This window comes from Myotis daubentonii, chromosome 3 (genome assembly GCF_963259705.1).
Source record: "Myotis daubentonii chromosome 3, mMyoDau2.1, whole genome shotgun sequence".
NCBI classification, from domain to species: Eukaryota; Metazoa; Chordata; class Mammalia; order Chiroptera; family Vespertilionidae; genus Myotis; species Myotis daubentonii.
In genome coordinates this window covers 180,102,530-180,118,803 of record NC_081842.1, presented here as the reverse complement: position 1 = coordinate 180,118,803, position 16,274 = coordinate 180,102,530, and the positions used below count along the sequence as shown (strand labels likewise).

At 44.9% G+C, this 16,274-nt stretch overlaps 1 protein-coding gene across 8 annotated transcripts in view; it reads right to left on the bottom strand.

The window, feature by feature from the left end:
• DAB1 (DAB adaptor protein 1) overlaps positions 1-16,274 on the bottom strand; it is a 397,889-nt gene that overhangs the window by 36,116 nt on the left and 345,499 nt on the right. The window contains exon 10 of one of the 8 annotated variants that reach the window (XM_059689412.1): positions 3,496-3,671. The exons of the other annotated variants lie outside the window; for them this stretch is intronic. Within the exon in view, the coding sequence (XP_059545395.1) occupies positions 3,642-3,671 (30 nt within the window). The 3' untranslated portion in view covers positions 3,496-3,641. Of the gene's footprint in view, positions 1-3,495; positions 3,672-16,274 lie in introns of those variants that run through there. 8 annotated transcript variants of the gene reach the window in all.

Below are 16,274 nucleotides of genomic sequence, written 5' to 3'. Positions count from 1 at the left end.
CTGTGTTCCCTTCCTGGTTGCCCCTGGCTCAGTCATTTCTCAGAGCTCCTTCCTCCCGCACATGGCAACCTGTGGTAATGCCCAGTGCACCACATCCGGCCCATATACTCTCTCCCAGCTGCTTCTCATGGGCAGGACCTGGAACCCATTCCCTGGTCTCCCCACACCCTTGGCTCTTGCTTTACCTGCAGTTACTACTAGAGTTCTAGTTCACTTAGCCCCATATAAAGAAGCAAATGGCTCCAGAGCAGGATCATCCCCAGGCCTTTTGTTCTTATATATCTTATAGATATCTTTCCCGTACTTACTATCATAGTGTGCACGCAGCTTTCCGCTCTGCTTTCAGAACATCAACCTGACACCAAATTTCACTCACAACTTAAACTTCCAGGGAGGATTCAAAGGAAGAAATTCCCATTTTGTTTCAACCCAGTTCTATCCTGAATCTTCATTAAGACATTAAAGTAAAGCTCCCACAGGGAGTTTTATCTCCCCATACTCTCTTTTAGGAGCAGTGGGAACAGAATTGTCTCATAACTGAGTAGGGTAACTACTGAGATCAAATTCCTGTTACTCTTGCAGCCAACGTGACAATGGATGAGGTAGGACTTGGGCTGAAGAAAAAAGATGAAAACGTACTGTGGCTGCCACATCAGAACCCTGCAGGGGCTCGCACCCCTGGCTGCACAATGAAATCCTTTGGGGGAGCTTTCGCAAACCTACCCATGCCTGAGCCCCATCATCAGAAATTTGGACTCTATCGGTCTGGGGCAGGGCCCTGGCATCTGTAGGTTTGTAAAAGCTCCCCAGGTAATACTAATGCGCAGCCAGATCTGCTGATCACTGTGCTGGGGAATGGACTCTCTGCAGGAATAATTAGTGAAAATCCCACTGGGAAAGCGGAAGGCGTCTTGATTGATTATGTAATTGACTAATTAATTTCTTCAACAAACATTCACCGGGCGCTCTCCACATGCCATGTCCTGGCGAGGCACCCGAGCTACAGAGATGAGTAATGTCCGGCCCCTGCTCTCCTGAAGCTCAGAGTGAGCCAGGATATGTCGTCATTCTAGCTTGGGGGTGAGTGTGGTGGGTAGGAGTGGAACAGGGAGGACACACAGCTTGTAGATCTCAACTCAGAACTCAGGCCACTGCTGCAAAAGGATGAATTCAATTATCCATTTAGAAGGTTCAGGAAAAATGGATGAACTTAAGTGATTTGTAATTGCACCACTGGTGGGTACTCCTAAGGCACAGAGTGATTCCAGGCATTTGAATGCACGGACCTTTCCTTGGGAAGTGATTGAAGAGGGAAGACACCTGCTAATGAAGACTAATCCCCCTGGGGACCTAGGAGTCTATCACCTTTAGCCAAGAGCGAACAGCCTCATTCCCACTGCTTGGCAGAGAGAGACAGGTAAACCTGTTCTGTAATCGAAGAACCAAGGAGCGGAGACTGAGGAATAGAAACTATAATGTTAATAAACGATTTCCCCCAAGAGCAAAGCTGTGGATTAGGACTCACTGTGATGGTGCAAAGTTCCAAATCTGCGCTGTCCCAGGAGGTAGCCAGTAGCTGCATTGTGGCTATTGTGTGTCAAAGCCTTGATCCAAGACAGGACTTAGTGCCGCTTTGAGGATCGGTCTCTATAATGACTGAAGACTTGCCTTTCATTACTCAAAGCTGGGCCTCACTTTAGCAGCTAAAGGCCCTCCTTCCCCCAGCTACCATGTTAGGAAGGTCCCGAAGGTTGTCCAGAAGGTTAGAGGGTGGAGGGAAATGCTTAGACCTTATAACGAAAGTTACATCTTCCCTTTGATGTACACGCAGGTGTAATATCTCCACAAATCCTTGGGCAATGGAATATTTACACCTGGCTTCCTAAAAATTAGGCTGGTCCTTGAAATTGCCTTTCTTAAAATGCAAAGAGAAAGTCAAGATGGGGAATGGTGGTGAAACGGAGTTTCTGGGGCATTAGGGAGGTGTTTTAAGAAAGGCAGGCCCCTGGACACAGGGCTCTAAGCTGACCTTAACAAGCTCACATGAATACACAGGTGGCAGCTGTGACTAAGGAATCTGACTCTAGATTTTGATTTTCCCAACTTTAGTCTAATACCAAGAAAATGAATTTGCTTGCATTTGAAAGCAATGGATACTTTAAAGGAGAGATTTGATGTTTTTAGTAAATGTGGGGTAGGGGAGTGGAGAGAAGTTAGAAACAGCAGCTGTGAGCCTGGCCGAGGTGGTTCAGTGGTTGAGCATCGACCTATGAACCAGGAGGAGGAGGTCACAGTTCCATTTCAGGTCAAGGCACATGCCCGGGTTGCGGGCTCAATCCCCAGTAGGGGGCATGCAGGAGGCAGCCAATCAATGATTCTCTCTCATCATTGATGTTTCTATCTCTCTCTCCCTCCCTTTCTGAAATAAATATATTATTGATTTACAGAGAGAGAGCGAGAAAGAGAAACAGCAGCTGTGAGGTCAGACTGCTGCTTTTCTATTGCATTTCCTTGGGTAAATTCCTGCATCATCCTGAGCCTCAGTTTTCCTTCTCTGCAAAGTAGGGGTAGTAATGCTTTCAAGGTGAGCTTGCTAAGAAGAACCAGTGAGAAGACTGATGTGTATGAAAAGAATTAGCCCAACAACTGGCAGAGTAATATCTCAATGGATGTCAGTTCCCTTTTCAAAATTACAGAAAGGAAAGAGGGACAGGGACAAGGAGGAAGGAAGAAAAGAGGGTGAGGGAGAGAAGGAAGAACTTGGAGGGAGAGAGGAATTACATAGCTATGGAATGACTTGTTGGGGAAGGTGAAGGTAGGCTATTGCAAAAGTTTGGGAAATGCTGGCCCTGGGAAGGAGTGAAGTCACCTGGAGGAGAAGCTGAAGGTGCAACATGGTCCTCACAGTGCAGATGCTCGGAGCAGGTTCCTGCTCATACACGTTTCCCCACAGTTAACACTGGCATGGCAAGGCGGGACTGTTCTCCCTCATTCCACAAACCCATGCCCTTTTTGCCTCGCTCTTCTTCTTTCCCATCCCTCACACCCACTTCAAAACTTGCATGGTAACTCCATGCTTTCACGCCCAGGTTTTCTAAAACACATCCATTATTTTCCTGGAAATATATAAAAGGATGGGGTTGGTGGCACGATTTTCAGGGTGCTGATTGTACAATAAGACGCCAATCGCTAAGTGGGTTTGATTTCAGTAACAGTGACACTGGGAAGGAGATGATTGTCATGCCTGAAAAATGATGATGCCAGTGCTTAGGGTGATGGCTATCATAGGACGGTGATAACCCATCACTCATCCACTCCGCATCGATTTATTGAGCTACTCTGCACAGGCAGTTCTTGCCCTTATATCACACAAGGGAGATGGAAAAGAAAACAGGCAATTATCATGTGATCGGTGATGAGATAATTCGCATAAAGCCTTTAGTATATGTACAGTGCCTGCTTCAGAGCAATGAAGTGATTCATGCCAATGATGGCTGCTACTATTGCCTTTACCATTAAATACATGTTGCTCAACCCAATCTTGAGGAGCCAGGGAAACTGGAAGCAGCAGATGGTCTGAGATGATGGCACTACTGGTGTCGGGGATTTGATGGTGACAGTCTGTGGTCTGAGGACAGTGGTCATAAAGAGAGAGATGATGACACTTCTTCCTATGGTGAGAGCCAAAATAGGGCCCGTGATGGGAATGAAGAAGGAACATGGAAAACACCCTCCTAGCCACAGGGCTGCTGCTTCTCTCTCTAATCCTGCTCCCAACCCATGATCTCACCCCAAAGACCTGCCATTTGACAAGGATGTTGGCTCCTCTGTCAGGGGAGGTGGGGGCAGGGTGTGAGATGGCTTTCCTACTTTAACAACCGTCCATAGAACAAACATACCTGCACAGGTGTAAGTGTCAGAGAAAACTAGAAACCAAGGGGAGTCCTTTCCTAAAGCTTGTAATTATTTGTTTTTAAATCTCTCCTCCTTCATCCCTTCTCCTTTGAAAAATCTATTATTCCGGTTCCACATTAGCAACAACTCAAGGCTTTTTCAAAAAACTCCTAACAAGACCTGGCATCCATTCAGTACTTTGAAAAGGGGGTGAATTAGAATCTCAGGGATGTGGAATTGGCTCCTGTCAGCGGGATGACAGGATCAGCACGCTTTGGGGAGGAGGCGAGAGCCATCTCTTTCTGTGCTGGTGCATCTATCTTGGAGGGGCTACTCCTGCAGGCCAGATGGCAGCCAACGGTACCAGGAACTATTGAATGGAGCTGAAATCAAGCGAGAGTAGCAGAGGCTCTGGCTGAGCATGGAGCAAATCAGAGGCAATCACAAATGGAGAGATATCACAGCACAGGAAAAAATAGTCAGGAGGGCTTTGCCTGCTGCTCTGACAGCCGTTCTGTGCAAAATGTTTCTCCTTTTCTTCTTTGGAGGAATGCAGATTTTACAGGAGTGGCATTCATTTCCTTATTCACTTCTTCATTCTTGGATTCAATTCTTAAGGCTGTCAATGAATAATTAAGAAACTTCTCCTGATGCCCCACTGTGAGCAAGGCATTGCACTGATATTTTGAGGACTATCCCTTCCCTAAGCTGTGACAGGCAAGTTAGGGAGATTGGAGGGAACCCATGCAGATCAGAGCCTGGGCAGTGCCAACATGTGTACCACACTGAGCATTTTCACAGAGTGCGTCCCAATCCACAGAGGGTACAATCCCACTCACACGACTGAAGACAACTCCAATGCAAACAACCAAACCAAGAATTCCGTTTCTACTAGTACGTAGAAGGAATTTGACTAGCTTACCCATCTCTCATATTTTTCTTTGCTGAAAGAATAGGGAAATATCCATCTCACAGGACCGTGTGAAGATTTCCCTGGGTAAGATTTAAGGTAATATAGCTTAATTAGCATGGTGTTTGACACACAGTAAGACCTCTGTTAGTGCTTGCTTATTTCAGTCAAATACTAAGTCAACAATTCAATGGAGTATCCTTTAGGATTATGATGATTTTGTAGCACCTATATGATGGCATTTTGAATAGTTTGAAAATTGCAGAGTAATAGAATTAGAGGAGACTGTAAAGAGCTCTAGCTCAACTCATCCCTATTTTTTCTTTCTTCAGAAACAGGCCTCCCAACTTTTTCAAAATCATGATAATTTTAATAGAAGGGCTTGGTTAACACTCATTTCCAAGTCTTAGTCTAATTCCTTTCTACCTGATCACAATTCCCCTCACAGTTGTATAAAGCAAGAAGGGACAATAATAACTCAGAGTGGAGAAACCTGGTTCATATTTTATAGCAAGAAAACTGGGGCCCCAGGAAAAGCTTGGCTTGCTCATATGTAAAATAGTCAGGGACATACATAGCTTCTTCATGGAGCTCTGATGATCAAGTGAGATGATGTTCCCCAATAAGCCAGACGTGGAAGGCAGCCTAAGGATTTGAAGTTAGAGGAAATCTGGAAGAGCATTATCCTCAACTGTCTCTGATTGATTGTCCAACCTACAAATAGTTTGCAACTTTGTGTCATAATTTAACATGCCCTCTTAACAGGTCTCTGTATATTTCTTTCCCTGTCAGGCCTTGGAATGAGCTATTCCATGTGACTGGCTGCTCTTCCCATCCTCACTCTTCAGGACAACTTTAAGACATCCCTTGAGACCTAAGTCTAGTCACCTCTTCGAAGCCTTCCTCCTTGGCCCTTGGGATGAATTAGATGACCCTTCTCTGGGCACCACCCATGTCTAGATTACCTTCTCTCTTCTCTACTACAGACTATGACCTTGCAGAGTCTCTAAGTCCCTTCTTATATTCAAATTCCTAATATCTAGATAATCCAGTGGCTAGGACACAGAATGAAGTTATATTCAATTGATAAATTAAAAAAAACACACACAGAGAATAAATGAGGGGATAAGCTTGCTTATACAAGAGAATAGAAAACTGAACAGAAAATATCTTGGTGATAATATGACTTACTAAGTGGAGGGTATGGTAGTCCATATGGTGTTTTTAAATGTTCAGCATGTATGTGTGTGCCCCATGTGCACGCGTGCGCACACACACACACACACACACAAACACACACTCTAGCTCGCTCGCTCACTCACAGAGACTTGGCATGTGTTATTATAAAATCCAGAAAAGATGTCATATCCACTCTGTCATTTATCTAATGAGGTTCTGTAATTAGATTAATGGACCTGGTTCTAACTGCAAAGAAATACTAGGACTATACCCCAGAAAAACAAGCTGTAAGAAAAGGGGCATGCTATCCTTCTGGCCCTTCCAATGTCTGGTGGTATTTTCAATGTGAACTCTTCAAGTCCTCCCCATTAGTGAGAACCATCCTTGGTTCAAGGTGGCAGTCAGACTGTGGCATACTTGCAACTTGGCTAGCCAAATCTGATCTTTCACTCCTTCCCTTAGTAGCTAGTAACTGGTGAAGCAATTGTGTCCCATACCACTTACCTTCAAATTTTCCATGTCCAAAGAACTTCTTTCTGATCTCCCCAAAACCATTCTTTCCTTGTTCTTCTGATGTCTGTAAAAACCACCAACTCCCATCTAGAAGCTCCAGCCCCCCAATACACAAGTTACTCCTCATCCCTCTGTCTCCCACACCCTGGCACCCAATTATTCATTAAATGATGATTCTCTCTCTACACATATCCCAGCTCTGTCTTCCTCTCTCAATCACCTCTGGAGCATTCCCTCTTGCCGAGGCTGCTGCTTCCATTCTCGTCCCTTAAGTTCATCTTCCATAGAGCAGTTAGAGTTCTTTTCTTTTCTTTTCTTTTCTTTTCTTTTCTTTTCTTTTCTTTTCTTTTCTTTTCTTTTCTTTTCTTTTCTTTTCTTTTCTTTTCTTTTTTTTAAAGACCAGATTCACTCCCCTGCTTAAAACCCTGCTCTGTCTTTCATTATACTCGGGCTAAAATTCAAACTCCTTAACACTGCCTATATAACTGTCCATGCTCGGCCATTGCCTCTGTGTCTGAACTCATCTCCCATCAGTCTCCCCTTCCGCACCATACTCTGGTCTTCTCTCTGTCCCTCACGGACCACTGGTTCCTCATGGACCACTGGAACAGTCCCATCCCAAGGTCTTTGCCCTTGTCATTCCATGTTCCTGCCCCACTCTTTGTCTGATTTCTTCTCATAATTCAGATCTCAACTCAGGTGTCACTTCCCTAGAGAGACCTCCTCTGTCTGACTCGCTACTTAAATAGAGTAGCAGTTCCCAGCACTTGCCATGTTACCCTGTTTGGTTTCGTGGCCAGCACTCATACCTGTTTGCCTGTTTACTTGTGTGTTGGCAGACCTCCCCTATGGAGTGTGGGCTGGGCAATGGGTGGGACCTGGCCTGACCTGCATGGCACCAGTGGCCAGCACAGAGCGGACACACAGTGGACCCAGATAGTATTTGCGGGATGGATGCTTGAACAGAGCAATGCACACGTGACCAGACACTGGTTCTAGGAAGCACCTGCCACTGCTACAGAAAATATAAAACTAAAAAGAAAGAGAAACTTTGTGCATACTGCTGCAGGGACAAGGGAATGCTGATTTTGTCACTGACACCAGTGTTCTGGTCTCTGGCTTTTCCCCTGCTTGTTCCCTAGTGATGGGCACCCTATCTTTGAAGATCATGTAGCTAGGGCAAGAGGATGGTATATTCTGGTATATTCAATGAGATCTTAGAAAGATGCTATAAGCAGAGGTCTCTTTACCCACCTACTTGCTCCGTCTCTTCTATGATAGATCCTTTTGATTTAAAGTAAACAGTATCTCCTTGGTTAGGGCTCAGGTGGTTGACATCATTATTTCTGGTTTTGGTAGATCCATAAAGCCCCAAAATGTACCTGTCACTCTTGATCCTTCTCTTTTCCACACCCAGACATCTTATCATTCATTAAGAAATGGTGATTCTATCTCTAGAATGTATCCCAAACACCCATTCTGGTCTGGAGAGGAAGGACTAAATCAGGGGTCCTCAAACTTTTTAAACAGGGGGCCAGTTCACTGTCCCTCCGACCGTTGGAGGGCCGGACTATAGTTTAAAAAAAAACTATGAACAAATTCCTATGCACACTGCACATATCTTATTTTGAAGTAAAAAAAACAAAATGGGAACAAATACAATATTTGTATTTGCATGTGGCCCGCGGGCCATAGTTTGAGGAGCCCTGGACTAAATTAAACAGTAATATTAAAACCTCATCCTTTCTTGGCCAGTCAAGGGTCATGCAGGACAGAAATAATAGCTAATGCTTAGGTGGAACTTCCTGTGTATGTGCCAGGCACTATTCTCAAGTGCTTTCAAGTATGGACTCATTTAATAATCACAACACATGTAGGTGCTATTACTGTAATCCTTGTCTTCAGAGGAGGAAACTTGGGCACCGAAGGGTTAATTAACCTGCCCCAGGACACATAGGTGGTAAGTGGAAGAGCTAGGATTCTCACCAAAGTGGGTTAGCTTTGGAGTACATGCTTTGAACCATTATACTATGGGGAGAGAACAAAGGGTGTCAGATGACCTGCATTTTAAGACTAGGGTGGGAAGTCCGGTTCTGGAAGGAGAACCCTGGTGGGAAGTTCAGGAGCCTGCCCTCAGTCCACCCCAATCTTCTCTGTGGGGCCATGTCCAGGTCACACTACAAGTATTGTCCTTCTAATGATTAGAGGGGAAAGGGGGACTAGAATTTCTGAGGCAACAAAAACAACAACATAGGAAGAGCCAAAGAGACAAGGCCATGAGACTAAAATATAGGAAAGGGGGAAGACACAGAGTTCTGAGCTGACAGCAGCAGCAGGAAAGACGAACTATGCAGTGATGAGGACAGAGGCTGACCTGCTGGAGAGAAACACACTGGCACGCTGACAGGATGCTATGACAGGTCAGAGAATGGGAGGTGGACATGGGAGACAATGTTGTAAAAAGTGAGAGGGAATGTCACCTTCACATGGGCCACTCTTTATGCACAGGCAGAGAAGCAAGCGATTCATCCCTGATGACTAGACTATCTTCATCTCCCCTTAGCATCGCAACCTCAATCTTCTCATCCATAAAATGGAAAAAAACAATACTTATCATATTAATGAAACTAGATACACTTAGTCAAGCCTCAGAACCCACCAGGGAGCTTTATACATCTCCCTTTGTAGAAAAAGGCCCTCAAGCCTTACAAAAGCAGATTGAGGGAGTGGGCCCCGAGAAGCTGTGCCTTTAGAAGTGTCACAAATGACTGTTAGGAAACTCAGTGCTGAGGGATCACTGAACCAGATACAGCTTGCCCAGCTGTGCCCCTGGCCCCAGTAAGTGCTCAACAAATGCTCATTTCTTACCTCCTCTCTAAGTCATTGCCAAAACAAGGGATTGTGCACTTTGGGTTGGGACTGTCACCAATATATATTTTCTTATTCTCCATGATCATTCATTTATCTCCCCCCCCTTTTTTTTTACAACTAGAGTTTGTTCATTATTCTTCTGAAACCACTAATAATGGCAGTTAGGGAGAAATAAAGAGCCTCAACATGATGATTTATCCAGAAAAGCGGAATTACTGTACCAAGAGAGAATGTGTCACCATGGATGGATATTTATGGGGAACGTGCATATTAGAGCTCTGCTCATTAGTGATGCCGTAGTTAAAGTTCTGTGAATGTTAACAATCTGTATTAGAGGAATAATGACAGACTCACAGCAGCAGCAGTTAACGGATACCTCTGACTCATATTTTCTTACCATGCACAGATCTCCGAAACACCTGATTTATGCCCACTGAAGGAGCAAGTGTGCATCGGTGCACCTGCATCTTGGGGATGGGACTGCTGTTGCTTCAGCACAGGTAGCACTATTGGCAATGAGTTTTAGGAACAAGAAAGATAGATGCTTCCTACCTTCTGTTTGAAATCTCACTGTGTTCTGGTCTAGAGATAGCTTGGCCCAGAAGGAAGAGCATTTGCTAGCTTTGGGTAGGGTGGCCTTATACCCGCATCTACCTAAGACTGCTCCTCATGCCTAGTGACCTGCTCTAATTGTTATTTTCAAAAGTGACCCAGTCTGGATGATAAACTAGGTCACTCTAGTTTTAGGGCCAGAGGCAGCTGGATTAAATTCTTAGTGATGCCTCTTCTAACTGTGCTAAGTGATTTAACTGCTCCGATCTTCAGTATCCTTTATAGTAAAGAAGAGACCTTTGTCTCCTGGATGTTTGGGGGCAGTCTTGAAGTAGTGAATGAAGTGCCTATCACAGTCCCTTATTTTGGTGCTCAACATTTGGTAGCTACAGTTGTGTGTTTTTCCTGAACCATAGTATGGCACTCCCCTACAGATTCAGCCCACCCCAGAATATTGAGTTAAACTTGATCTTGTTGACATTATTTCTTGGGCATGGAGAACTGAAGGCACTCCAGCCCTTTACTCTGAACATTAACCTTCTTTTCAGTGGAATAAAAGCATCCTACTGGCTGGGCCAGGTCTTACTCATGAAGCACTTGATACAGTCTTTTGTCCATATTATAGCTCATAAAAATAACTATGGCTAACATTTACAGAATACTTACTATGTGTTAGGTGTTGTTCTAAATATTTTACATATAATACGTTATCCAAGTCCTCAGAAGAACTTTACAAGGTACGTGATATAGTCCTTATCCTCATTCTACAAGTGAACACACCCAGGCACAGATAAGTTTAAATAACTCCTCCAGGTTACACTGCTGGTATTTGAGAGAGAAAATGTTTAAGCCCAAGTAGTTTGGCTACAAGGTTCACACTTTTAACTTACCACATTGCCTACAAAGTACTGAGTTCTTATTCTGTGCCAAACACAACAGAAGTCATATCTGTTATTTAATCCTCACAAGACCCAGGGAAGTAGCTCTGTGTTGTTTACTGGTCATGAAGAAGAACCTGAAAAATAAAGCACTTTACCCAGGGTCACATAGCTGAGAAGTGTGAAGCTCCAACTCACTCAAACCACAGGCTCATCCTGTTGTTTTAGTGGCTCCCAAAGAGTGGGCTTGCCACCTGGGTTCACAGATCCAGAATCACAGAGCCTCTGATGGGGGCAATAATGCAAAGGACCTCCTCCTCATCTGACTTCCTCACTTCTCCCCCCATGGAAGGAACTGGTGGTTCCTTTAATAGTGGATTTCACACTACCCTCCCTGGATCTCTTCCCTTCCAGAAACTTCTGTCCTTCAGAGTGGGTAGGGGGAGGGCTTTCAGGTGTGTAGGCTTGAACCCAGCTTCACCCACACCTCTTCTTTCTTTTCTCTGTTTATATAGAAGGTTACTGGGCAGGTTTCATTTGAATAAAGGTTCCTGGGTCATATACAAAGTTTGAAGACCATCCCTCTAGGAGAGCACTGGTAGGTATTTTAGCAGAGGCATGGAGGGATTATTGTTTATTCTGACATGATTTTTGCCAACACACAACTGAGAAAACAGTAGAACAGGCAGCAGCTTATGCAAACACTGATCCCCATTCCCATTTGCATTTGTGGAAAACAAGTCGCAGCAATGATTTGACAGTGAGCTATCTACAACTCTGTTTGATTCCATTCATGACAGCTCAGTTTTTCCACCTTGGGAGAAAGAGCCAGATATCATTTAAAGGGGTAACATGACACTTCCCAAAGGAGATTCATGGACTGAGAACAGAGAGGAAGATGAAAGGGATCACGACCGCCTTTGGCAAGAACCTGAAGACAGCAGGTGGAAAAGCTGACGCACAAGCACCCTCAGAAGTTGGAGATGTAGAACAGCAGGTACGTTAAATGACAGAGTGATAGGAGAGGAGATGGGGCGGTCAGTCCACATCGCCTCATACCTGACCTCCCAAAGCTTGCCACCTTGGAGGTAGCTGGGACCTCGTGTTTGTCTCACCTCCCATATTAGCCATCCACTCAAATTTACTTCTCTCTCTCTCTCTCTCTCTCTCTCTCTCTCTCTCTCTCTCTCCAGGGCCCCACCCTCAGTCCAGACCCTGTCTAGCCCTGTTCCCACCTGTCTACGCCTGGTCCTCATCTGTCTACTCCTTGGCCAATTTGCCCTCAGACCCATTCTTGCCCTCTCCCTGCTCTATGCTGCATGACAGGGACAGATCTCTGTGAACTATATTACCCAGGCTCCCTTGCCAACACATTTCCATTTCCATTTGGCCAACAGGAGGCAGTGGTGAGAAACTGGATAGTGGGAAGAATGGAGAAGTGAATTTCTTCCCATTTTTCTTTCACAGTATTCAGCATTGGTTGAGCCTCCTCCATGGTTTTAGTTTCCTCCAGACAGTCCATCTCTCCAGGGTCCTGACCTGCTGGACAGCTCCCTCTGAACCCCAGTACCTGCTGGTAATGGGATCCTGGCAGCCCCAGCTCCTGGGCTATGCTAAGGCCATCTCCTTCCTTTGTCCTTCCTACCCTAGGGATGGTAGCACCTTGCAAATATTACTAATCTGGGTTGCCCCAGTGTCCAGTTTGGCTTTTCAGCTCTCCTAATACCTTTGTCACTAGTTCTCCACATAAATTCCCTGTATTACACTGGTGTGGGCTCTGTTTTCCTGACTCCATCTTGATGGATACACACAGATAATTCAATTAGCTTCTTAATGGTCTCCCTACCTGCCCAGCCACCTGCCACAGGCCACCAGAGTGATGCTGGGAAATGCAACTTTAATAGTATCACTCTACCACCTGAAAGCATCAGTGGCTTCCTCACAAATTCTAGCTTCTAAGCCCCACCTTTCAGGCCCTCGGCTCGCTGGAGCTGGCTTCTCCTGGTGTTCTTGTCTTCTGCTCCCATGAAGACATCCTGTGGCCATGCCACCCCAGACTACTCATCAGCCCCTGGAATATGGTAGGCTTTTCCACATTTCAGTGTCTTTGAACATTTCCATTCCCTCTTCCTGAATGCTGTTCCACCCTTACTCCCTTTCTCCACTGTCAAACTTCCATCATCTTTTAAGACTCTACCTCAACTCCATCCCCTGGTGGAAGACCTCACCAAATCCCTTACGTGTGGTCGGCGGCAAAGTGTGACTCATGAGCCACATGCGGTTCTTTGGCCCCTTGAGTGTGGCTCTTCCACAAAATACCACAAAATACCACAAAATACCACAAAATACCACGTGCGGGCGCGCACGTACAGTGCGATTGAACCTTCATGGCCCATGCACAGAAGTCAGTATTTTGTGGAAGAGCCGGTATTTTGTGGAAGAGCCACACTCAAGGGGCCAAAGAGCCACATGTGGCTCGCGAGCCACAGTTTGCCAAGCCGCAGTTTGCCGACCACTGCCTTAGGCAAAGTTTACTGGCCTCCACTCTGCTCCCAGAGCATCCCAGTCACAGTCCTGATATACTGATTGTCATTATTTTTATACATTTGCCTTCTGTTTGAGACCATTGAGATGCTGAAGCAGCCGGTCTTCTTTGTATCTCTAGTGAGTAGAACACTGTCTGGCAGGTAGGAGGCTCTCAGCAAATATTTGCCAAATGGGTGGATGGATGAATAAATAAATGAGTAGAAGTTGTAAGGAGATTGCATAAAAGAAGGACCTTGTAACAATTGGAGCTCCTAGATTATAAAAATAATGAAGGCCTATCACTGAAGGTATGTGAGCCAAAGCCAAAGAGTCAGGAATGTTCACCTGCACTTCCCACAATCCTTCTCCAGGGACTCTTGCATTGCTGGGGAGGCTAAACCAGACAGCATCTTGTAACATTCCTACTAGCTCTGGGATTTCTAGGAATTCAGCATTCTATCCCAGGACAATTTATAAGCACAGCTAAAAGAAAGCCCACTCAAGCAAAACATCACAATCCTGTTTCATTTGTGAGAATACGGAGATCAGATTCCTTTTCCTCACTTTGGCCGACCTCCTCTTGTGTGACATCTATGTTAACTGCGTTGCAATAATTATAATTTCTCTACAATGTGGTGCTTAATGAGGAAGTGAAACTGACAAATGTTCAGACTAGGTTTAATCCAATTATGCAAAATCTTGATCCAGATTTCAAACTAAAGAAAAAACCAACTGCTGAATTGTGAATGAAAATTTATTTGCCGTGAAAGATGGCAAGGGGTGGAGGGGGGGGGGGAGGGTGGAGAGGTAGGGAACAGTTGTCCAGAGAAATTCTTCACGTTAATGGAGTGACTCTTCTTACATTGGCAGCAGGGAAATGAATTAAATCTAAGGCAAGGAAAAATTGACCAAATACTGATTGTTGGGTGAATGGGGTATCATAAAGCAACACACAGGTGCTGGGAGGGTAGGAGACAGAAGTGGCACCATGAGAGGCTTTCTGATCTTCAGAGATGGGCGGCTTGCATCAAGATTGGTTATTTGTGAATCACAAATACCTATTCACTATCAGGAGGATGGAAGCAGAGTGCCAATGCAGAGAGAGGGTCCAGGAATGAGTTAGACATGGGCCTGACTCACAGAACTTCTAAAGAACGAGAGAGGTGTTCACAACCAGCAACCAAGTGCTGGACCTCCTGCGGCCCAAGTGCTGTTTATAGACTCAAAAACAGTGAGTACTGGGTGAGGGGAATGGCAGCCTGAGTATTTATTCTGATTAGGGTGATGGTGAGGAGAGAAAGGGCTCTGCATTCTTTTTTCACCTTGAAGGCAGTAGGTTTTAGTGGAAATTGTGTGAGTGTGTGAGTCAAATTCTGGCTCTGCCACTGACTCCCTTTGTGATTGTGGTTGAGTTATGTGACCTCTAGATGCCTCCCTTTCCTTAGCTAAATGACATCTACCTCCCAGATTTGGGGTTACTGAAAGATAAGCCAAGATCAGAACCTAGTAGGTCAATGGCATACAGCAGATGCTCAATTAAGTGTACCAGCATTTTCCACAGCTAAGGCAACCTTGGACTCTTAGTACATATGGCCAGTGCCTAACACTATAAAATAGAGAAAGGAACATAATGTAGGCCTGGGCTTTAAATCCCATTGGGATTTCTATCAGTTTCTCCCAGGACACAGCAGAAAGATGTGGAGCCCTGATTCCAACATCTTCAGAGGTAACTAAGGAGAAACAGATTTCCTAGGCCTGACACTATGCCCAATGCTGGCTCAGTGAGATGACTTGGTTATTATACCTGATAAACTTCCTTCCACCCAGAGCACCAACTTCCCAGGTCAGTGCTGTGCACTTCCGAGGGGGTGACTTTCAATCTAAGGTCATAATGATAAAGGCAGACAAGGGGCCTCTAGCATATGTGGGTTGGCAGCTGGGATACTGGGAAAAAGAGGATGGTGAGGTAAATAAATACTGGACATACTGAATATGGGGGCACATGGAATGAGAGAGGAGATAAGTCATTCTGAGGTCCATGACTGCAGTCACCTTCACAAATAGAATCCCTTATGGAGCCATTTACCTGCAGCTTGAATACTCCTAGGGACAGAGACCTCACTCCTCTGAGAGGCTGCATTTCCCTCTGAAAATCACCTCAGAGAGTCTGAAATTTCTTTCTTATATTGAGCCTGGATTTGGTCTCTCTTGTCATAAAACTTGGGCCTTTATCTTAATCATAGGACCTCTCATAAAATAAGTGGAGGCAACTAATCCATAGAGTTCCTCAGTCCTCACTTCCCCAGGGTCTATGAAAGCAGCCTCATGGTCACAGAAGATGCTGCCACACTGCCCCATGAGTCTCACTGGAGCTCTGATATGCTGGCAGAAGATGGTCATCATTTTCATTCAGGAAAATGAGACCGAGAAAGTCAAAGTGATTGACAAAGATCACACCCAACGCGAGGAAAGAATCTCCTTTCCATTTCTGAATCCGTGTTTCATCAAAAGGAAATTAATGTCGAGTCCAATTTATCAATTTGACAACCTATGTCCTTCCCATTTACCATTATGCCTAACTTTTAAGAATCTCCCCTTTGAAGGCCCCCAAACATTATTACTGATCATTAGAAAGCCGTTTATGCCTCAGACAACTACATAAAATACTTTTAAAATGGGAAACTACAAGGTGAAGGATAAAATATATTTTTCAGCCGTAAGAATACAGGGAGGGGTAAGAGGAGAGGAAAGAAGAAAATCTCCGAGTATTTCTCATGCAAAAACTGACATGAACCATCCTAAGGTTTAGGTCTGTGTCATTGAAACAGTTGACCTTCATAGTAAATTTCAACCTGGTTCAATGTTGTGGGGCCTAAAAGGGTCTGAAATAGGCACTTCCGAGCCTGTGACTGTCCTGCTCCACTTGAGGATCCACTGTGGAGCTAGAATCA